At 38.3% G+C, this 25,144-nt stretch overlaps 1 protein-coding gene across 1 annotated transcript in view; it reads right to left on the reverse strand.

Moving 5' to 3' along the window:
- CUBN (cubilin) overlaps positions 1-25,144 on the reverse strand; it is a 289,660-nt gene that overhangs the window by 97,969 nt on the left and 166,547 nt on the right. The window contains exons 32-38 of the mRNA XM_060192232.1: positions 24,280-24,439; positions 22,648-22,761; positions 18,355-18,465; positions 16,884-17,012; positions 15,703-15,835; positions 4,395-4,600; positions 2,378-2,562 (exon numbers count right to left, since the gene is read on the reverse strand). Coding sequence (XP_060048215.1) covers positions 2,378-2,562; positions 4,395-4,600; positions 15,703-15,835; positions 16,884-17,012; positions 18,355-18,465; positions 22,648-22,761; positions 24,280-24,439 — 1,038 coding nt within the window. The remainder of the gene's footprint in view (positions 1-2,377; positions 2,563-4,394; positions 4,601-15,702; positions 15,836-16,883; positions 17,013-18,354; positions 18,466-22,647; positions 22,762-24,279; positions 24,440-25,144) is intronic.

The following is a 25,144-nucleotide window of genomic DNA, read 5'->3' on the forward strand; positions in this document are numbered from 1 at the left end:
GTCTCTCTGTCTCTATCTGAAAAACTCATCCCAGAGTGGCGAAGCCCCAGCAACTATAAGCACATAAACAAACGAACGAAAGAGAAATCATTTAATGAGGGAAAGTGGACAACTATCCTGGTATCCTAGGGGGGGTGGTGGTGGTGGTGGTGGTGGTGGTCCATATCTCCATGAAGATAAAGAAGCAGCATTAATAGCAACAAGAAAATCACTTTCAAAAATCAGCTTTCTAGGGCTCAGAATATTCAAAATACTCCAGTTTTTTTAATTTAAATCACTGCATTGCCTATTTAAAGACATATTCTGAGTTAGTTTCCACATGCACAGCACTGGGGAGAGTTCATCTTAAATATTGGATGAATAATATTCACTACACCTCCTGTTCTCTCCAGTTTCTCTTAAATAATTTGGGTCAAATTCACTTTAAGAATTCTTATACAGTTCTCTACTGCAGCTTAATTTTTAAACTACATAACAGTGATTTTCACACATAATAAGCACTTATCAGATATAGGTTCTACATGAGGCATTGTGAACAGATAAATAAGATGAAATCTGGGGCTGGCGGACTATTGGAGTAAACAGTTTACAGAAACAGAAAGCACCCTGCTCATTTCCTGGGACTACTGGGGCAGGGAGCAACAGGTAGACACTGACCAAAAAGTATATGAAAGATAAATCTGGACATTGGAAGTATGGTAATGTTATTTTTATTACATTTTATTTATTTATTTTGACTAGAGACTTAAGTTGAGATGGAAACAAGAGATAGATAGAGAGGGAAAGAAAAAATAGTACTTGATGTTTTCACTGCTCCTGAAACCTCCCCCTAGGGCTGGGGAGACAGCTTAACATTTGTGCAAAAAGACATTCAGGCACGAGCACCAAAAGTCCTCAGGTGCAGGTTCAGTCCTCAGTACCATCATAAGCCAGAGTTGGGGGGGGAGAATTTCCTCCCCAAAGGTGAGTACTAGTACCTGGGGGTCCTGGTGCCATGTAATGTAATGTATGCACTCAACCAAGTGCATCACTGCCTGGACCTTGGTCATGTTATTATAGCTAGCAATATACTTTAAATATACTGAGGTTAGATCTTAAGTATTCTTGCCACATCAATAAATAATAAGTAAATATACCACATGGAAAAAATGATTAGTGTGTCAACTGATAATTAATTTACTTGTTTATGGTTATTATTGCATTGCAGACCCCTGCAAGCATCAACCCGGCTTTGACCTAGCACGTTATGATTGGGCCCTCCTCAATCGCTATCGAACAGGCCATGGCCGGTGAGCCGCTATGTTCTATCACTGGGGAGCCAGAGACGACCTGAACTGCCCCTGCGGCTACAGACAGACTATGACCCACATAGTCAACGACTGCCACCTCTCCAGATTCAAAGGAGGTCTCGAAACTTTACATCAGGCTCAACCTGACGCTGTTGACTGGCTACGGAAGAAGGGCAAACGCTAGAAGAAGAAATTGCATTGCATACATATACCAAAATGTCCAGGTGTACATCTTACAATACATACAATATTCATCAATTGCACTCTAATAAAGCTGAACAGAATAGAAGCTGATGGTGTTTCTGGAATTAGTAATCAGTGTCTGGGTGGCATGATCATCACAATTTTTCTGTGTCTTTTTATTTTAGTTTAATGATGATGATGATAATGTAGAGCCAGGGCCTCACATATATGCAATTCCATCACTGCCTGACTGACAGTTTTACTCTTTTTATCTCAGGCAGAGAGACAGAGATAGTGAGAGGGACAGTGAGAGGAGAGGCACTGTTCAGCATCAATGAATGCCCCCAGTGTCCTGTGCTACGCTGGTCCCATATAGTACCGGGCTTAAATATAAGGTTTTTCACATGTTAGTCTACAGTGTGGCTATCTCCCTGCCCCCTCTATTTATTTCAAAGTGATCTTTCAAATATTTAACCTTCTAACACAACAATAAATAAGATAGAGTCAATATTTAAGAAATGTATGCTTACACAAAGCCTAACAGGTAAATTATAATGATCTTAAAAACCAGTAAATCAGAGATAGAATGGAAAGTGATGAATGTAATACCCAAATTACCTTTGTATAACTAGCCTGTAGGAGGAAATTATGATTTGAGGCAGGCCATCCCACATAACTAACAAATGCTTGAATAATTAACTTGAGTCTGTTTTTAGTCTTAATTTTAAGACATTTTTGCCTCAGTTCTCCATAATGCTGTGCTAGGGCTCAAACTTGGGTCATGCACATGGCAAAGCAACCTCACTCCCCAGTGAACTATCACACCGTCCCTCCCACCCCCAATTTACTTCTGCCAATGGTAATTCATCAAAGTTTATATTCACTGATTGCACTGGGAAACTCACCCTTAATTTGTCATAGTAGCATTGATGTGTCGCTTCAATGTCCATCTCCAAGATTCTACCAAGGATGACTTGAGAGGCATTCACATTTACTGTCCAGTGGTAATTTGAATTGTGGGGGTAATTTCCAGGCCAGAAGGGAGAGGCAATTTTCCCATGAATTCCCACAATATTATCATTGCCAAATACTGGAAGGGAAACAAGAGCAGTAAATCAGACTTACTTTGAACAGCTCTTTAATCAAACTAAGAAACAAAATGCAAGGGGTGTTGAACAGGATGGACTTTTAATTGACTGTGATTTCCTTTCTGAGCACTCAAGAAATAATTGTGTCCCTTTTGGCCGCTGTACTATCTATTAATTCCCCACAGAAGGATAATTCTGTGAATGGGATTCCATCTTCTTAGATGGTAGTATGGTGTGAAAAGAGGTAATAAGTTCCCATGTGAATAGGGACTCCCAGTCCCCATGACCCAAAGGTAGGGATGGTAACCAGACCCCATTCTTTAATTTTGGCTTATTTATTTCACTTAGTTTTACACAGTAATGGAAGGTTTTGTTTTGTTTTTTAATTATATAAGAGAAACCTGATATTTTGGAGCCAATATACAATAGCTAACTGTGGGAAATTTGGGTTAAAAATGCAAATAATCCAGATTTTAGCCTATTAGAGAATACTCTGCTATAATTATATCTAAGCACTCAAGTCAATATATATATGTAAATACATATATATATATATATATGTATATACAAGAGTCTCTTTACATAACCATTATGCTATCTACCCACCACCCCTAAATATTTTAATTTGAAGATTTAAAGGGTATAGAGTTTGCTGGATCAAGTGAAACACTTTTGAAATAAATATAACTCTGAACATTATGAAATGCATTATATATATGCATTATGGAAACCTTTTAACATGTGTTTTTGGAAAAACAAAACAAAACAACTTAATCTGAGAGAAGTCCTGCTTTGCCATGTGTACAACATAGACTCAACCCCTGGGAATTCCATGGCACTTGAGAAGTTTCAATACCATGATATATATATATATCATGGTATTGAAATTATGATATATATCATAAATATATATATATATATATATATATATATATATTTCTATCTGAAAAAGCCATCTTGGAACAGTGAAGGTCCGGTCAGGACAAAATAAATAGATAAATAAATAAATAAAATAGGTGGGTGCAGCCAGGTGGCGATATGCCTAGTTGAGAGCACATGTTACCTTGCACAAAGACCCAGGTTTGAGCCTCCACTGCCCACCTGCAGCAGTATCTCCCTCTATCTCTGTCTCTGTTTCTGTCTCTCCCTCTTATCTTAACTTCTCTTGTCCTATCTTATAAAGAAAGAAAAGCAAAGAAGAAAAGAAAGAAAGAAAGAAAGGAAGAAAGAAAGAAAGAAAGAAAGAAAGAAAGAAAGAAAGAAAAAGAAAAAATGACTCCAGCGTTGGTGGATTTGTTGTGAAGGCAGTAAGTCCCAGCTATAACCCTGGTGGTCCTTGGCTCAGCATGAGAGAGCTGTATAATTTAACTTAATAAAATCATTTACTTTTAATAAAGACCCCACAAGATAACTGGTGAAGGAGAATAGTATAGAGTTTGAGATTATTCTAGCAGAATTATAGTTTTTTTCTTTTTCTAGATTATTAAATGTATTCTTGTAGCACCCACTAAAATAAAACTGGTTTACATTTATTTATTCATTGTTACTATTTTTATGTCACACCAGAGATGAAGCCAAGGCCTCACACATTCATATTACCAATCATCAGCTTCCCTGGCCCAATTTTGCCTTCCCTCATATTTATAGAGACAGAGAAGGAAAGAGAAGAGAGAAGAAAGGGAAATATACCAAAACATGGTTCCACTACCCATGGAGCTCCCACAGTGCTGTCCATGAAGCACCCTGAGGTGTCAGGATTGGAGCCAGAGCCTCACACAGAATACAGTATGTATGCATTCTACCTCCTGAGTCATCACACAGATCCCCAACTTACTGTTAGTAAATGTAACCTGGAAACCTATGCCACCACCTGAACCATCAGAGACAAAACGGATCCACAGTATATGCCCAACAATGGATGAGTAATTGAGGGGGATGATGGTTCCGCAGTACCGTCCCACCAAGTGACCTGTGGCATTTCCTTCCCGGATCTCCACAAAATCTTTGCTACAGTCCTGAGACTCCTCCAAGTGGAAAGTTCTGATGAGGAAAGAGAAAGTTCAGAGGGATCAAATTGACAGAGTGAACTATGGAATTACTCTGAATCACAAGCTCTGGCAAACCTGTTCACTTCTAAAAATTTTTCTTTAACTTCAGTCACAATATTCTTTTGTTGACTCAGAAATGTTCTTCCATTCACATTTGCTGAAATGCCTCATCAAGAGACATAAAGATGGGACTGGGCAATGACACATCTAGTTGAGTGCACACATTACCATGCACAAGGACATGGGTTCGAGTCCCTCCCCACCAGCAGGGGGATGTTTCACATGCGGTGAAGCAGTGCTGCAGGTGTCTTTCACTCTTTTCATCTCCCTCTCCCTTATTTTTTCTCTATCCTATTCGATAAAATAGAAAGAAAGAAAAAAAAAGGAAGAGGGGAGAAGGAAGAGGAAAAACTGGCCACCAGTAGCAATGGATTCTACAAGCCCCAGTAATAATCCTGATGGCAATGGAGAGAGAGAGAGAGAAAGAGAGAGAGAGAGAGAGAGAGAAAGGAGGGAGAGAATACACTTCCTAAAAGGAATTTTCTTTCTATGGGTGGAAATGAAGCAAGAACATGGGAGAAAAGACAATACTAGCAAGACTATAATGAATGATATTGGAGTTATTAGGGGGCGGAGAAATTGTGAGGCAGAAGTATCACATTTGATTGTTGATTCCAGTAGATAACTGGAATGAGAGGTTCTCTCACTGTAAAAATTAGTGGGCTCAATTATAGAAATAGTGGACAGAGAATGAATGTCAAGAAAAGTCTATAGAAATAAAAGGGCTTAGCTATTTAAAAAGTATATAAATATACTTAGAAGTTAGTGATAAGTTTAATTTAAACATTGAGTTCCTTTAAGAAAATATTAGGAGTGCTAGCAAGATAGCTCACCTGGATAGTGTGCCTGCATTGCCATATAAAAGATGCAAGTATGAGCCCCATCTTCAACACACTGGAGGAAGCGTCAATGCTACGGTGTTTTGCCCTCTCTCCCCATCTCTCTATCTCTGTCTCTCTCTGTGCATCTCTCTTTCTGTATCTCAGTTATCTCAGAGAATTGAAGATACAGTGATGAAACCTCCATGACTTCACTATGATTGTATCATTCATGTATATAGTTGGAATACATACTATTTCCATGCATGTCAACCAAATCTTGAACATGATTGTGTGGAATATTGTTCTTCCTCCACTCCACTTTCTTTTCCTCCAGGGTTATCCCTGGGGCTTGATGCCTGCACTACGAATCCACTGCTCCTGGAGGTCATTTTTTCCATTTTATTGGATAGTACAGAGAGAAATTGAGGGGGGTGGCGGGGTAATAGAGAAGGAGAGAGAAAGAGAGACACCTATAGACTTGCTTGCAGGTGGGGAACTGGGGACTTGAACCAGGATCTTTGTGCTGGTCCCTGTGCTTCGCACTATGGGCATTTAACCCGGTTTGCTACCACCTGGTAACCCCCCCCAACTCCATTTTAAAATAATTCTGAGGCCTGAAGGTGATTATGCTGAGTTAAATAAGTAGAGGTAAAGGATAAATACTAGATGGTTTTGCTCACATGTGGATTATAGATGACTAAAACCAATGACCTTGCAAAAACACTGATAATCAAACCATCTTATGGACTTTGTGACTACTACTAACCCCACCAATATGTCCTGGATCCCCACTTCCTCTTTCTCTGTAAGGGAAAGAGAGAGACGGGCTTGGAGTATGGATCAACCTGTCAATGCCCATATTCAATGGGGGAGCAATTACAGAAGCCAGACCTTTCACCTTCTGCACCCCATAATATCCCTTGGTCTATACTCCCAGAGGGATAAAGAATAGGAAAGCTATCAGGGGAGGGAATGGGATATAGAGTTCTGGTGGTGGGAATTGTGTGGAGTTGCACCCTTCTTATCCTATGGTTTCTTTCAGTGTTTCTTTTTTATAAATAATTTTTTTAAAGGGCACTATATGTTGCAGGAGGAAAACTAGTGAAATGTTTAGAAATGATTTTCTGGAAACTTGAGCTTCCTACTGTGGTTTCTGATGGCAAAAAGAAAAATAATACTGTGACATTTAAAATCACATTTAGGAAAAAAACAATTTACTGGATAGGTCAAGAGCACTATTGCCATCGTTTTTTTTTTTTGTTTTTTTTTTTAATAAAGAACCTTTATTAAGCTTGACCAGTAAGAAATACTGAAGTAGGACACAGGCACATTTTTTCAGAGACAATCCTGTAGTTTGTACTATGGCTGTTTCCTTGATACTCAACACTCAAAGAACATCTGTCGTCACTTTAGTTTGTTTTTTGCAACCAGGGTTATTATTGGGGTCCAGTGGTGCTTGTACAATGAGCACACCACTCCTAGTGGCTATCCACCCTCTCGCTTTTATTTTTTATTTTTATTTATTAATTTATTTTATTTATAAAGAGGAAACATTGACAAAACCATAGGATAAGAGGGGTACAACTTCGCACAATTCCCACCACCAGAATTCTGTATCCCATCCCCTCCCCTGATAGCTTTCCTATTCTTTAACCCTCTGGGAGTATGGACCCAAAGTCATTGTGGGATGCAGAAGATTAAAGGTGTGACTTCTGTAATTGCTTCTCCACTGAACATGGGCGTTGACAGGTCGATCCATACTCCCAGTCCATGGCTCTCTCTTTCCCTAGTTGGGAAAGACTCTGGGAAATTGGAGCTCCAGGACATATTGGTGGGGTCGTCTGTCTAGGGAAGTCAGGTTGGCATCATGCTTGCATCTGAAACTCCGCTTTTTTTTTTTTTTTAATCTTTCTTTTATTTTTTTGGTAGCAACCAACACAAATGAGAGCTAAGAGGAAGATAGAGAGGAAGAGGTAGAGACACCTGCAGCACTGCTTCACTGCTCACCAAGTGCTCACTTGAAAGTGGGGACCAGGGGCTTGAACCCAGGTTCTTGTGCATGACAATATATGCACCTTACTGTGTGCAGCACCACACGGCCTTTGCCACTATAGTTACTAGGCAATATGATCCATTCAATCAGAGCAAATCTAAACTTATTTCAGTAGTGACTCTGCTGTCAATCTTTCCTGAATGGTGGTGAAGAAACATGTCTTAAAGCCTTCTTTCCACATCCATGGGAGACAACCCAGCCACACACTTTATAAATGAGGAGGAGCAAAGCCAGCACCTGGATCAAATTACACTTGCAGCCTAGACTCTTCCTTGATGTTTTCTTGCTGGAGCCAAAGGCACCACATTCCTTACTTGAATCACTGGGGTTGGTTTTCCTGTTATTTGTAACAGGTGCACCCTAACCACTGGGTTGAAATAACTTCGCAGGTATTCACTTTTGTTTGTTTAACCGGAGTACTGCACAGTTCTGACCTTTGGTGATGCTGGGGAAATGAAGCTAGCAGCCTCAGGCGAAGAGAGTTTTTTGCATAACCATTAAGCTATCCCCCCTCCCCTCATCAGCATTCTATTCTGAGCATGAAGCTGATAAACAATAGGAGACAAATACAATGGCAGATAAATACATGGACCAGGTACTTCTCAAAACTGCTTTGGGGAGTCAGATGGTAGCGCAGCAGGTTAAGCGCAGGTGGTGCAAAACACAAGGACCCATGGAAGGATCCCGGTTGGAGCCCCCGGCACCCCACGTGCAGGGGAGTCACTTCAGAGGCGGTGAAGCAGGTCTGCAGGTGTCTATCTTTCTCTCCCCCTCCCTGTCTTCCCTCCTGTCTCCATTTCTCTCAGTCCTAGCCAACAACAACAATAGTAACTAGAACATTAAAAAACAACACGGTAGGGAGTTGGGCGGTAGCGCAGTGGGTTAAGTGCATGTGGCACGAAATGCAAGGACCTGCATAAGGATCCTGGTTAAGCCCCCCTTCCCCACCTGCAGGGGTGTTGCTTCACAGGCAGTGAGGCAGGTCTGCAGGTGTCTATCTTTCTCTCCTCTTTGTCTTCCCCTCCTCTCTCCATTTCTCTCTGTCCTATCCAACAACAACAAAATCAATAACAACTACAAAAATAAAAAATGAGAAGGGCAGGAGTCCAGCCATAGTGCAGCAGTTTAAATGCATGTGGAGCTAAGCGCAAGGACCAGTGGAAGGATCCCAGTTTGGGCCCAGGATTCCCCACCTACAGGGGAGTCTGTTCACAAGCAGTGAAGCAGGTCCACAGGTGTCTATCTTTTCTCCCCCTGTTTTCCCCTCCTCTCTCCATTTCTCTCTGCCCTATCCAACAACAACAATAACTACAACAAAAATAAATAAATAAATAAATGACAAGGGCAACAAAAGGGAATAAATAAATAAATAAATATATTTTTTAAAAAGAATGCTTTGGCAATTCTAGGTCTTTTCTGGTTCCAGATAAACATTTATAGCATTTGTTCAGTTCTAAAAAATGTGACTGGGATCTTAATGGGGATAGCATTAAATTTGTATATGGCTCACTGTAGTATCTTCATTTTGATGTTAATTCTTCCCACCCATGAACATGGACTATCTTTCCACTTCTTTGTGTCTTTTTTAGTTTCCTTGAATAGTGACTCATAATTTTCAGTATACGAGTCTTTCACTTTTTTGGTTAGGCTTATTCCTAGATATTTTATTGTTTTTGTTGTTGTAGTAAAAGGAATTGATTTCATCTCCTTCTAACTTAGTGTTTGCATAGAGGAATGCCACTGACTTTTGAATGTTAATTTTGTAACCTGACACCTTACTGTATTGCCTGATGATTTCCAAAATCTTCTTGCTGGATTCCTTAGGTTTTTCTGTGTATACTATCATGTCATCTGCAAATAGGGAGAGTTTGACTTCTTCTCTTCCAATCTGTATGCCTTTAAGTCCTTGCTCCTGCCTGATTGCTATGGCAAGAACTTCCAACACTATGTTGAACAGTAATGGTGATACTGTCTAGTACCTGATCTGAGGGAAAATGCTTCCAGTTTTTCACCATTGAGTATGATGTTGGCTGTAGGTTTGCTATATATAGACTCCACTATCTTGAGGAATTGTCCATCTATTCCCACTTTTTGTAGTGTTTTGATCATAAAGGGATGTTGTATTTTGTCAAAGGCTTTCTCTGCATCTATTGATATGACCATGTGGTTTTTGGTCTTGCTTTTGTTGATGTGGTGGATCACATTGATTGATTTACTTATATTAAACCAACCTTGCATCCCTGGGATAAACCCCACTTGGTCATGATGAAGAATATTTTTCATATACTGCTGTATCCAAGAGGCTAGAATTTTGTTCAATATTTTAGCATCTATGTTCATCAGAGATAATGGTCTGCAGTTTTCTTTTTTGGTTGTGTTCCTCTCTGCTTTTGGTATCAAATTGATGTTGACTTCATAGAAGCTGGAAGGGAGGGAGTATTCCTGTGTCTTCAATCTTCTGGAAGACTTTTAAAAGTAGAGGTATTAGTTCTTCTTTGAAGGTTTTATAGAATTCATTTGTGAAACCATCTAGTCCAGGACTTTTATTTTTGGGAAGACTTTTGATAACTGTTTCAATTTCATTAGCTGTGATGGGTCTATTCATATTATCTACTTCCTCTTCATTTAACTTTGGGAGTTTGTAGGTATCTAGGAATTCGTCCATTTCTTACAGGTTCTCTAGCTTGGTGACATAGAGTTGTTCATAGAAGCCTCATACGATATGTTGAATTTCTGTGGTATCTGTTGTGATATCTCCTCTTTCACTTACAATCCGATTTATTTGGGTCTTCTCCCTTTTTTGTTTTGTGAGTCTGGCTAAAGGTTTGTCGATTTTGTTCACTCTTTTGAAGAACCAACATTTACTTTCATTGATTTTTTTTGTATGTTTTCTTATTTTCAATGTTATTTATTTCTTCCCTAACTTTAGTGATTTCTGTCCTTCTGGTTGCTTTAGTGTTCCTTTGTTCTTCTTCTTCTAGGTCTTTAAGATGTGCAATCAGGCTGTTTATTTGTGCTTTTTCTTGTTTCCTAATGTGTGCTTGTATAGCTATGAATGTCCCTCTCAGAACTGCCTCAGCTGTGTCTCAAATATTTTGATAGCTTGTGTCTTCATTTTCATTCAACTCTCAAAACATTTTGATTTTTTCCCTTTATTTCCTCTTTGACCCAGTAGATGTTAAGTAGTGTACTGTCAAGCTTCCACATTTTGGACTGTTACTAATCTTTTGTTGCTGTTAGGTGTTAGTTTAATTCCACTGTGGTCAAAGAAGATGCTTGTGATGATTTCAATGCTCTTGAATTTGCCGTTGCTGTCTTTGTGGTCTAACATTTGGTCTATCCTTGAGAATGGCCTATGTGGACATGAGTAGAATGTGTATTCCAGTTTGGGGTGAATGACTCTGAAAATATCCAATAGTTCTAGTTTATCTATCTGTTCATTTTGGTCCCTAAGGGGGTGAAAGGGAGAAGAAGGAGTGGGGGGAGAGGTAGGAGAGGGGGGAGAGAGAGGGAGAAGGATGAGGGGAAAGAGTGGGAAAGAGTCCTTGGGGCTGTACTTGGAAATCACCTGCCTGATATCAAGGCCAGAATGAGGGTTAAGGAATGAAGAATAGGAAGTTGTTAATAGAGAGTAAATGAGATAAAAGATAACAAGCAGGACCTTAGAGAATATTGATATTCTATGTACAGTGAAAGGAAGAGGAAATGATAAACAGATTTATTCTGGAAAGCAGAATAAAAACAAATCTATTGCAATGTCATAGACATCAAAGGCAATTTCAAAACAGGGTGCTGAAGAGAATCTGATAGTCTAGAGTCAAGGACAGACTAAAGGATTTGGCTACTAAAAATAAATGAGTAATTTTTACAAGAACCATTTTAGAACTCTTGCTCAAACTTTAAGTAGTTACTTAGACATATTGTGGTGATTCCCAAAAGATAGTGGCTTACAATAATATCAACAAAACAACAACAACCTTTCAATAGGTTTCAAAACATAAAATTTATAGTCTTCTGGCTGAGTGTTGCCTTATCTTATAGAGAATGCTCAAAGACCCAGGCTCAAGCCCCCAATCTCCATCTGCACGATGGAAGTTTCGTAAACACTGCTCCGGGTGGTCTTTTTTCATTTTTTTAATGGATAGGACATAGAGAAATTGCGATGGGAGGGGGAGAGTGCAGTGCTGTAGGTATCTCTCCTTCTATCTCCCTCCTTCTCCTTTTCTATCTCTGCCTATCTCTTACACTATATGAAAATAAAAAGGGAAAGAAAATGCCCACGGGGAATGGTGGAGCTGTGCAGACACCAGCCCCAGTGATAACCATGGTAGAAAAAAAACAAATAAACAAAACAAATATATTGATAAGTTCTCTATATTTACTCTTTCCATGTGCCTATTTACATGCACAAAATGTTTCACTGTACTTGATCACAAGTCAAGTCTTAGAAAATCTTGTGTAGAACAAGATTGACAGATTGACAGCGTGTTGACAGATTTCTCAAGACAGTAAGTGTAGTGTTCTTCTAGGGGCCTTTATGAGTGGATGGGTTGGGATGCAGAAGAGACTGCAAGGCCTGACCACTTTAGCTCTACCACAGGCTCAATATGTCACGCACACCTTTGAGCACTCTTGGCTGTCCAGAGAACAGTCAGACACTAGCACTGGAAGTAGAGCTGTGGCTCTCAAAATCCCACAGTAAACATCATCTAGGCCTGTATCTTGGGCATAGCTTTAGCAACAAGCTGAGTGTTAACTAGGAAGAGGAAGTCAGGAAATGTCCACATTGGACTAAGAAAACTACACATTCATCTTTATTCCAATTGTCTTCCTTAACAATTCGAGTCTTCATAATACAAAACTTATATATACCCTCAATTTCTGGAAGACAGTTGTTTTGAATCTATCATTAGAATGACTAACATGTACTTAAATTCAGCCTCAGTTTTTATTGCTCATACTATTATTACTGGCAACTTAAAATAACCTAATTTTTCTTTCTTTCTTTCCTTTTTTTTTTTTTTTACTTTGCTCTGCTTCTCAAAAAGCAGGAAGGGAAGAAAGGGAGATCAGCTTCTTCAATATGTGCTTTATGTTAAATCATCCTCCAAATCTTTCTGTTCAAAGCGCAGTCTGGGGTCAGCAAAACCTCCAACACCAGAGAGCTTCTCTGAAATGAAGAATTAGTCCCACTAACCAACTGCATTAGAATGTGAATTTTAGAAAGATTTTAGGTGATCTATCTGAATATTAAGGTTTGATCTAATAGCCCAGCAGATTACTAACTGCAGTCTTTTATGTTTTAGTACCATACAATTTAGTAAAATACAGAGATAAATGTCAAAAAATACACCTAACTAAATGATATGAATGCCTACTAGAAAACAATTAAACATCTGAAAAAGTCCCATTGTTTTTGGAAGTCTACGGTTATAGGCCAGTGTATTTTACAAGTAAATCTACCTTCTTTCAAGCATTTTGGCTGAAATTTGTGAGTAGAACTGTGCTGTGGAGCAAAAACAGAACAATCACTGTTTCTCATTATCTCATCTTGATTCTTGAACCAAGATCAATCATTTTCCAAAAGCACTATGCAAGCATAAGATACATTTTCTCTTAATTCTTCTAAGTATTTGTTTTACAAAAAATTAAGATCTTCTTATCCTACTACTCTCCTTTTAAAAAAGATTCAATCACAATTTCTTCAGTTTTTCTCCCTATTCAATTTCACCACAGTGCCCACAATCCAAACCCCATGTTTTAGATCTTGACAGATTCCATATGTTTCTCACACACCCCAGGGGTAATGTTTCCAGGCGCCCATCTGGATTCAGTTTATATAGGGTAGAAATAACTCAGTAGGCCTTGCCATAAAACCCTTCTCATGATTATCAACATAAACAGGAACATCTGACATTCTACAAGTCTTATTTTAAAGCTAAACTCTAAGAAAGCAAAAATAGTCCAAATTAACTTCTTATGTACGAGAAAGAAAAATGCTGTTCCATTAAGGTGTGTTTATATAATAATTAGGATTCAGTCTCCACAAAACAGTAAGATGGATGAGCTAGAGTTTTTGTACTTATCTCTCATCTTTAGGAGTAAAACGCAAGATCATCCACTTAGCTGTGAACTATCACGTAAGATACTTCAGAAATGGCTGAGTGAGAGAATTTAATATGCCTTGAACATGCAGTTTGACCAGCCTTGTGTTATACATTTTAAGTGTGACATCTTCTTTAATCCCAACAGTGAAGCTGTACATTTATTGTAATTATCTCCTATAGATGAAGTGAACTTCTCCAGGCTTGAATCATTTCCTAATATCAATCTATTAGTAATACACTTAAAAATGGGATGTATTCTGTTTTAAACATTCCCATTCCTGGACCCATGGCTAGTAGCCAATGAACATCAGACTGAACAACAATGTGAAAATAGCAGAGACTAAGAAGAAAAAAGACTCCAAAGGCATCCTTTCATTTGGTAATTATGAGTCCTTATAAACCATATGTAAGACTTGAATTTTAACTTGAAGTAAAGATAATGGTCATGAAGTCAGTCATGGAATTCTACTCATCATTAACTATAGTAGAGCATGAATTATTCATATACATGCCCAGTACACAGTAAGGACTTGATAAATATTTGTTAAATAAAGGAATACATATATATCAAATAAAAAGGAAATGCTCAGATTTCTTCCCATACAGAACTTTGTGCTTTTGAGTAAGCACAGACAAAAAACAAACAGAAACTTCTTTGTGATGTGGCAGCTTAAACAGGCAATGCTTTCAGGTCCTAGAGGGTGTGTTTGTTTTAACACAATACACGTATACCCTGAAGAGGGGCTGTCTGATTAGTGGATGGGAAGAAGGCAACTTGAGATATCTGAGCATGATCCACAAACAGGACTGCTCTCTCTCATTTTTTTTAAATAAACAAGTCAGTGTCTGCCAAACAATTCTCACAACAATAAATTACTTTTTATATTCTCTTCCAAAACAGAATTAGCAATCCCTACTCCAACCCATAATAGGATAATAAAATATAATAAGCACTAAATATAAAATAATATAAATATCAAATCAATATTGGCTCAGCATCTATTATGCATGGACATGTCACATGTATCTCTCTATAAATTATTCAAAAGTCCAGTATCACTTATCATGGGTCTTTTGCTATCTATTTCTAGAAACCACACTATTCTCATTCAGTTTAATTTAAGACAACTATAAACATGGAGTATTCCTTCTCTTAATTTTACATCCATAGCCCATATTCTGAAAATCTTAGGGCTCAATAAAGAAAATGTAAGTCATTTTATAACCCAACTACTCAGCTCCAAAAAGCTTCTAATGGGCCAGAAAGTGGCATATCTGATAAGAGTGCACCCTAATATTACCTTACATGTGAACCTAGTTCAAGCCCAGGTCCCCACCTGCAGGGAGGAAAGCTTTATGAGTGATGAAGCAGTGCCACAGGTCTCTTTCTCTTCCCTCCGTGCCTCCCCCCAGTCCTCACTTCCCCCTCCTCTCTCTCCCTCTTCCTCTCTATATCACATTTTTCTCTCAATTTCTCCCTGTCTCTTTAAAAAAAGAAAAAGACTGCCAGGAGAGGTGGACTCATTCAGGCACCTAGCCCCAAAGATAAACCTGGTGGTGATAATAATAGTAATAACAACAATAATAATAATTATTATTTTTTAAAAATCTCTAAAATGATTCTTCTGGTAGGCACAGGTTGGAGTGGAGCCATGGATAATGAAAGCTAACTTAGATGGAAATTTCTGCAGGAAGAAAGTTAATGATTCTCTGGAAAAATCAAAATGTACATAAACTAAAAAATAAACATAACTGATTTCTAAAAGTGAATATCCCACTAATGAATGCACCAAGGACTCAAGCATCTGCTTCTGGTCATGCTGGGCAAGACTTTAAGAGCTGTTCTCCAGAGAATTTCAATGTTATTTCCAACATAAACTCTGACTAAAACAGAGGAAATTAGGAAGCATACTTCCTAAAGTTCCAACTGCACTCTCTAACAGTTGCTTAGACACATATGCTGCTAGCTGTCCACCCTCTTATTTGCAGTGCTTCCTTCCTGCAGATTCATTCGTACTGAAACAATACACCATAAAAAATAAAAAGGGTTTACATGAAAGACAGCTGGAGCCGGTTGCCAGGGGAACTGACAATGTTCCAGACACATTCCACATTTGAGGGATAAACTTCTGGGTAGCCAGGGCTACTGAAGGTGCCTTCCATCATGTAGAAGTTTCCACCACAAGCTATAAGAAAAGAGAAACAAAGTAAGAAAACGAGCAAAGATGGAATATAAAATAAAGGAGAAAGATATTGAGATGAACTGTTGGCAGTATAAAAAGATTTTCTATTTCCATTTCACATTTTAAAAATCTGTGTCATATATATATATATATATATATATATATATATATATATATATATATATACACACATATATGTCATATAAATATAAACAATTAAATGTCACAGGCTATGGTGGATCAGAAGGAATCCTTATAGATTCTTTTCTGAAAGTCTTAACCCTACATGAAACAAGGCTTGTTTTCATCTTACAACCACTCAGGATTTTTAAAAAATACTTGTTTTATTTAATTCATAAGATATCAGGTAGAAAGGCCAGAGCAGCACTATGACAGTGCAGTGCCTGGACCTGAACCTGGGGCCCTGCTTGCAGATCCAGAGCTCTACTTTTGCACCAACTCCTGGATTCCTCAGCCTTTCTGACCAAGATGATTTCCAACCCTAACCTAGAACACAAGGCATATTACTTTCAGCTTTTCCATCTCAGGAGAACACACACACGCACACTTTTAGTGGTATTTCATTTTAGTGGTATTTCACTGCCACTAAAATGGCATCTGTGGCAGCACCCAGCCCGAGGGAGAGTGAAAAACAACCAGCAGAGAGGTCATCAGTATTGTCAGCCAGAGACTATCTAACAGGCATGACAAAAAGGACTGGACACTCATGAGCAAGGCATCCAGATCAGCCCAGCCAATTGCCACAACTTCCAGAGTTCCCAGTCAGCAACATTGGTCACAACAGACAAGGTGTGGAAATAACTGGTGCCCAGCAATACATGAATGAATGAAGAAAATGTGGTCTAGAGTTGACAAGTGTTAGAATTTACAAGTATGCTAACCTAATTTGGGAGAAGGTCAGGCTAACCTCAGAGATGACCTCAGGTAATCTGTTCTCAATTCCAAAGGCCAAAACTCCAAAAGTAAGAGTCTCAGGGATTTCTATTACATTTCCCTTAAACTAAAATTACCACTTGCTAGCATGTCTTACTTGATGATGTTGCAGTAAAAGTGGCATGGAAACCTTCATAATTTCTTAATGAGTTAGAGATGAACCTCAGAGTCAGAGCATTGCTGAAGGAAGTGATGGGATGGGGCATGGAGGTGCCACAATAACGACCTAAAAGACAAAGGTAATGAGTAAAATGAATGACAGTGATCAGATAGTAAATACATATTTGATAGAATCACAAGAGAAAAAATACTATTAGGGAAATCATTTAAATCAAGGTCTGAATATTAATGACAAGATTACAACTACAAGCAGAGAACTGAATGTGTATAAACATGACAAAGAATATTAGGAGTAGATAGAAAAAGCATGTAAACATAGCCAGTGCTAGAATCCCCAACATTTTAGAGACCTGTACAAATCAATGCATTAATATTAAAAAGTTATAGACTGTGACAAAGAAAGTATGGACAATGAACTCCTGGCTCAGCCACCTGCTAGCTACATGACCTGAGGCAAGTTACTTAAATCCCTGTGCCTTTGTTTCCCCCCTATGAGAAAACTCTACCTCTATAAATATAAACCTATGCCTTACAGGTCTGAGGATTAAGCAAGTCCCTATTCACAAAGTTCAGTGCTAGCACTCAGCAGAAGGTACAAAATCAGTGTTTGCTAATACAATATATATGCTAATATAATATAACAATAACATAATATATTATCAATCTTGGTTAAATGCTTTTTGACAAAAATACAATTGGAAGTATGCAAGGAACAGAGTTTGTCCACTGTGATCTCAGATACTATCTGGGCACTGCGGACAAAACAACAAAATAAAGGCCCTTCTCTCATGAAGAGTGTCTCTTAATATAGAAACTCAAACAACAGAGCTCAGATAGAAATAAACTCAGGAAAAAGTTTTTTAAAAAGACAGATCCTTTAGCTTGAGGATATTTCAGAAACTAGATAGGAGTAATCTTTCATTTTATCGGAATGTTGAACAGAACTCCAAATCCTTTCCTTCTCTCTCCCTCCCTCCCTCCCTCCTTTCAAACCACAATGTCTCTCTCTCTCCCCTCTGTTCTTCCTTATTTTTCTTTCCTATTTGTCTTTTATCATTTTCTTTCTTTCTTCCTGCTTCTTTCTCCCTGTCTCTTTCTCATATCTATCCAAATGCTCAAGTTAAATGTAAAAACTGTAGTCATATTAACAAGAATTTTCTTACAGAATGCCATCAAATGCTGAAATGTAATGTATTTCACTACTATCTAGAATAGTTACAGATTTTAATTTTTTTAAGGACATAAACTATATTCCTGAATATGTGCAAGTAGAATTTTTTGACCACATAGTCCATCTGCTTTCTTATCCTCTAATTATCTTTACTTGGTTTATGCTGTGCTTCATATTTATTGGAAGCATTCTAACTTTGAATCACAGTACATATGCATGTAAATCTATGAATCAGACACAGCCAAGACCACAGATGAAAGAGGCAGTGAGACAGTACCTCTGAGGGGTGCGTCATCATCATCACCATCCAGAATTTCTAAAAAGTCTAGTGTACACATTGTGCTGCTTTCCAGCGCAAACCGAGTAAAGGAGAGAGTGATGTGATTGACTGTAAGAAAAAAGAGGGGGAGACTATTTAATAAATAATAGATAAAGCCAGTCATCCAGGGAGAGAAATTCTAAATGTGGTAATTTTATCTGAGGGGTCTCAGCATGGAAGCAGTAAGAGGATATGGAAGATTTGTAGAGGGATGAAGGGTAAAGAATGAAGAGGGGAAGTGAGAGCAGCCATATAAAAGGTTTCCTTAGAAGAGTGACAGAATTAATGTTATTCAGATATCTATAAACTCTGAAATGGTGGTCTTTGTAAGTAAGAGGATTCCTAGGTAAGTTTTTTCAATGGACTCTGGGAAATGTTTTATTGAAAAATATGGACATTTACATTTTATATAAGTCACCATCATGTTCTTATAAATATCCTTCTCAACAGTATAGTTTTAAACATTTTATTTGTTTATTTATTATAAGATATAAACAGAAAATTGAAAGGAGGAGATAGAGAGCAAAAGAGACAGAGCAGCTCTGTTTCACCACTCATGAAACTTTTCCCCTGCAGGTGGGGACCAGGGGCTTGAGCCTGGATCCTTATGCACTGGAATATGTGCACTTGACCAAGTGCACCACCACCTGGCCCCTTAATAGTATAGTTTTTGAAGAAGTGTTTGGCTGGCAATGTGTAGAGGACCTGAGAGAATAAGTCAATCAGCAGCAAAGTTACATTAAAGATTAAAGAGCATTAGAATAGACAGGTCAAGAAGTAGTTACCAAGAGAGATGAAACACAACCAGTAAAAAGTCAGTGTTGGATATAAGGTCAACCTGGTTTTGACATCTGTCTTCTCATTAGTCTCCAGGATTAGTTCTGCTGAGCTGGCTGGCTAAGCAGGTATCCTCTCCCTCATTGTTTCATGTGTATCTCAGCTGCCCATACTTGGTCAACAAGGATGGTTATTCCTGAATAGAGACAACTGGTCTTTGGCTGAGGGTATATGAATAACTATAGTTCCCTGCTAGAACATTCAAATAAGCTCTCAAGAACCAATGGCCAAAAGTGAGGCAGAATGGGGCAAGTCAACAAAGAGGCAATTGATCACCCACCTTCAGACAAAGTTTGTATACTTTTTATAAGATCTTTTGGGTAGGCAGACTTTCATTTGTTCTGCAGATTGTCTTTCTTTAAAACTACTTAATAATCCCTTTCCCTGCTTTATCTTACTCTACTACTAGGTTTGGAGGCAGAACTTTGTCTTGAGCTATCCATGGGGTGGCTTGCTATGACCTTCTCTGCTGACACTGTTAATTAACACAGCTAGCAGTTAGGATTCCAGTCCTGTCACTTGCTATTGTCAGGCCAGAGCCTAAGGGCTGAAGTTTTTCTCTGGCTCAGCTTTTTGAACTGCTTTATTTCATCAGTCTGGCTAAAAGCCATATTTACACATTTATGCCACAGCAGGCTTAGAACAGACCAGGAAATGAAGAAAAATTGGTAGGGAGGAAGATTTTAATTTGTACCTTTACATTTTAAGGAAGAAGAATTTTTCATGAGAAAGATTATAATCAAACTGCATCCACACAGAAAATCAGACATTTAGGAAACCAACCTAAACCAACCTCTGCTCCTGAATAGCAGAAATCTAGCCTGCATATTCTGGCTGAATAACAAAGGAACATCTGGTTTGTTACCATGTTACTAGAAAGGCAGGTGTGGCTATGGAGTAGAAGTAGACTAGCTTTGCTCTCCTGGTTCAACTAGGAAAAGCAATGAAAATCACCCAAAAATGCAACATATGACCAGGATTTCCTTGGAAACTTACCAAGCCACAGAAAGCTGAAGAAGGGCAAACACTACCAAATACCTTCTATGAGGCAAAAATCACTTTGACTGCTAAAACAGGAAGGGACTCTACCAAAAAAGAAAACTATAGAGCTATATCCCTGATGAATATTAATGCAAAGATTCTGAATAAGACCTTGGAAAATCAAATCCAACAATGTATCAATAAAATAATTTACCAAGACCAAGTGGGATTCATCCCTGAGAAACAGGGATGGTTCAACATGCTCAAATCAATGTAATTCATCATATCCACAAAAAAAAAAAAAAAAAAAAAGAAAAAGAAAAATCACATGGTCATATCAACTGATGCTGAAAAGGCATTTGATGAGGTCCAATACCCAGTTATGATATAGGCCGTCCAGAAATTGGGAACAGAAGGATCATTCCTCAATATAATAAAGACCATTTATAATAAACTCACAGCTAATATCTTCAATGGAGAAAGGCTGAAAGCTTTCCCCCCTAAAATCAGGAACCAGACAAAGATTTCTGCTATCTCCACTGTTATTCAACATAGTTCTTAACGTCCTCACCACTGCAATCAGAATAGAAAGGGCTATCAAAGGAATGCAGATTGGAAAAGAAGAAATTAAACTGGAAGTCAGCCAGTAGCACAGCAGGTTAAGTGCATGTGGCACAAAGCGCAAGGACCAGCATAAAGATTCCACTGACACATGAAGAAATGACCACTTCACTTATCATTAGAGAAAGGCAAATTAAAACTACACTGAGATATCATCACAGAGAATGACTTACATCAACAAACCAGGAAAGGACAGGTATTGTAGAGGTTGTGAAAGAAAAGGAATTCTGCTTCAATGCTGGTAGGAATGCAAACTGGTACAGCCCATTTGGAAGACTGTAAGGACAGTCTGTAAACAAATAAATGTGAAATTGTCTTATGACCCAGCAATACCTCTCTTAAGATATTTTTCCAGTGGACATTCAAACACTAACTAGTTTCTTTAAATCCTAGTTCTTTACCTATGTTTGTAAACAAGACACTCTTTTCTCCCTGGCACAAATTTCCTAGCACTCTGTTTTACTGTAAGGCCAAAGCCAGGACCCTAGAAGCTTGCTTTATAAAGAAAGCTTTAAATCACTTGCAAAACAGCAAGTGTCTGGGGGTTTTCCTTTTGTTGTTCTTCCAGGGTCCCTAATGTTTAGAATAGGATCTTTTCCTGTTGCTGTCCTTGAACAAGTGAGACCTTTCATCTCATTGTCCTTCAGTACAAAGCTGCTCTGACCAAGGCAGGGGGCTTCCTTAGCTAAATAAGGCTCAGTTTCTGGCTGGCTGGCAATTTTCTTTTGGCACTCCCAGCTCCCTTTCTGCAATTGGCTAAGGATTACATCACTGGTCTCTAAGCCTTATGCCTATAGATAAAGATACCCACTCATTAACTCTTAACATCCTGGGAATAAGGTTACTACATATTTAAACTAAATTCATCTTTTAGTGTAGCTAGTGGGGCATCTCGTTAGCTTCAGTGACTTGCCTATTATCACAGAGGTCATTAGTTATAAAGCAGAGCCAAGAGCATAATATCTTTCCCATATTATGTCTGAAATTACAATTATTTTCTTTTGAAAACTTCAAAAGACAGGGCTCCTAATGGACTCAGATCACCTTCCTCTCTATAGTCATTTGCTTGAATACCAAGGGGTCTTCTCATTTATGCTCTCTGTGAAATGTGGATAGCAATCATTACCATCAGGTTGTTAGCAGGCCTGAAAATAAGATTCTAGGAGGCTAAATGTAAATAATACAAAGACTTAAAAGTTTCCATTGGGATTTTAAATATATCTATCTATCTATCTATCTATCTATCTATCTATCTATATATATATATAGGCATTGCAGAAGAAACAAGATTTTGTAACTATTTTTCACTTGGGTTAGAGCTCAATAGGCCTGTGACATTAGTTCCCCAGACTATGAGCTATTAGTTCTCCAACCTATGGTTCTTATTCTGCAGTTATCCATTCAGCACTTGTCTTGAGCACAAAAATGCTAAAGGCACACGTGTCAAAATCTACTAATTTATCAACTATTTTGCTTACCCTCAATCTTAGGTTCCTATCAATACATCAAGGATATAGATTTTGAGTGATTTCTTTTTTCTTCTTTGTTAAGAACCCTTGCAACTTAAAAATAAGCCGGTCGGTAGCACAACAGGTTAAATGCACATAGTAATACACAAGGAGAATGATTCCCTTACTAGCTTGGGAAATTTATGCTTTCATGTACATGAGGAATTAGGATTAAAAAAAAAAAAAGAGGAAGGCCATCAATTGTTACCAATGAGGAAATAAGAGCATTAGTCATAGAGATGGGCTTTCCCACAGACACCATCCATCCCAATACCTTTCCTTTTTTTTTATCTTTGTTACTTACATGGTGATTGTGCTTGAATTATCCAGGTGCAGTTCTGATTGTTTGGATAGTTGGCAGGGAAAAATGGAGAGGATATGGTATCAACAGAATTGACGAGGATGTAGCCTCCACAGGCTGCAGAACACAAACATAGGGATGTTATATACTTTTGATTTGTACTGATTGGACTAAACAATTGTCTGATGCATGCAAAATGAAAAAAAGACCTTCTCTTATTTCTGAAATGCATGCCAAGGAAGTTCTCTGCCAAGAAAACTACACATAAACAATCAGAAAATGGGGATTCATTGTACATTTATAACAATTTTCTTCAATTACAGGAAATAGAGAATGTCATTGTAGAGACATGATAGGAATAGAGAATGTAGGAAGACACATTAAATGGCTGTGGATATGCAAGAATCACACACACACACACACACACACACACACACACACACACACACACACACATCTCTGGCTTTGATCCATTTGCCCTGTCCACTCATAAATTCCAGGTATAGCGATAATTTCTTTATGAATGACTTCTTTCTTAGGAAAATAATCACCCAGCTGACAAAGACTTCATAAAGTATGGCTATATGTTTTCAGAGAAGTTCAAAACATGACTAAGTTATGAAGGAAATCCTACTTCAAAGTCAACAGTGTATCTTTCAAAGACCTTGATCAAGAAACCACCCCCAGCCAGGGCTTTGTTTTTTTTCTTTTTTACTACAGAGCACAAGTAAGTTCACTGAAACAAACTAAATAAACAAACAATGTGATTTTATTTGAAATGACAATGATCATCTGCATAAATATCAGTGAAATACTAAAGTTAATTAATAATACTTCTAGTTCTGGGTTACAACTGTGACAGTGAGGTACAGGAATTAATCTTGAGAATGATCAAGAGAAAGACAAAGGGTTAAAAGTTCTATCAGATGAACTGAGATGTAGGAACTTAAGAACAAAGACAATGTAAAATGTTTTTACTTTTTACCAAAGTAAAAACCCTGGGTGGAGGGTGATGGTGGATGTTCAGCTTCATGGGGCAGGGTGGTGGGGGGGGGGGTGGAAGGTAGGGGGTGGGGGAGTAGGGGGGTTGGGATGGGACACAGTCTTTTGGTGTCGGGAATGGCATTTATACATACTCCTATTAATTTGTAGTCATATAAATAAATATTTAAAAAAAGAACAAAGACACTGAAAAGGACACTGAGTCCTTGGGTTGAAAAACGACAGGAATCAGCAATAAGAGAAATCAATTACCCCAAGCATCAGAATCTGAATCTACATTGCAAACAAGTTAGTGCCATATAGCTTTCTGGCTTAAAACCTTGGACAGATGCTAGATGAATGGATTTGGCTAAATTTTTGAAATAGTGCCTTTAGTATTAAAGATGCTATAAATTAATATCCTGGAAATTGAGTCTCAACAATTATTCAATGGAAATTATCATCATCTATGACAAAGTTTGAAGATTATCAGTTTTAATAATTGTATTAATTCTCTTGCTCTATTTAATTTGTTGCAGGTCAAGTAGATATCTGGGATCAATTTCTGAGGCATGGACTCATTTTACTGTGGGACTAAGAAGGAGACTTAAGAACAGATGGACTGTGTATTGGGGAAACCCGTACAGAACTTGCCTTGCTGGAAGCGAGCTCGGAAGCCCCTGCTCTGTCTGGAAGGGCCAGACTGGAACCTCACAAAGAGGTTGTTTCCTGAAGAAGAGATGGGGTTAGTCAGCTGCTGTCTTCCACACACACTGACCAGGCGGGTCATTGCAGAGCTCAAGCCATCGTACGCCTACAAAGAAAGACAACAAGGAAGACAGTGGTTCAGAACGTCATGCTGACATCCATAAAGACCACATTCCATGCAGTATCTGTCCATCTGAGAGCTAGTGCACAGCAACAAAGCTGCTGGATCAAAAGCTTTATCTTATTGTCTTGTCACGCAATTCCATGGGTATGCTTGAATTTTGGGTCATTTCTTGGGACATCCTTGGGAGCCTCTTTAGCAAGAGTCACCACTAGGTCTCTGGACCTCTTCATAGATGCAGTAACTTCCACAGGCCTCCTTTTCTCCTCTGGCTCCAGTGCAATCAAATCATGGGATATAACACAACATGCGCTGAGATTGTTTGATGCATAAATACATATGTCAGTAAACAGGTGAGAAATGATGAGCAATTATTTGTTTTCAGAAACCCAGTAGCCACTGGAACTGTTTGTTTTTCTTAGGATTATAGCCAATAAGGAAGGGAAGGAGCAGAATTATTTCAAATGAGTCTAATTTAGAAAATTATTTTATTTATTAAAAAAATATTGTGCAGCACCTCAGGGGGTTCGTCATGATTGCACTACTGGACTTGCAAGAATGAGGTACCCAGACTGATCCCTAGCATTTCATATGCCAGAGTGAAGTATATACATAGTAGTGACTCTGCAGTGCTATCCTGGTACTTAACTAACCCTCCACACCTGTCAGTGGAATGTGACTTACATTATA

This window comes from Erinaceus europaeus, chromosome 6, assembly GCF_950295315.1.
Source record: "Erinaceus europaeus chromosome 6, mEriEur2.1, whole genome shotgun sequence".
Classification (NCBI taxonomy): domain Eukaryota; kingdom Metazoa; phylum Chordata; class Mammalia; order Eulipotyphla; family Erinaceidae; genus Erinaceus; species Erinaceus europaeus.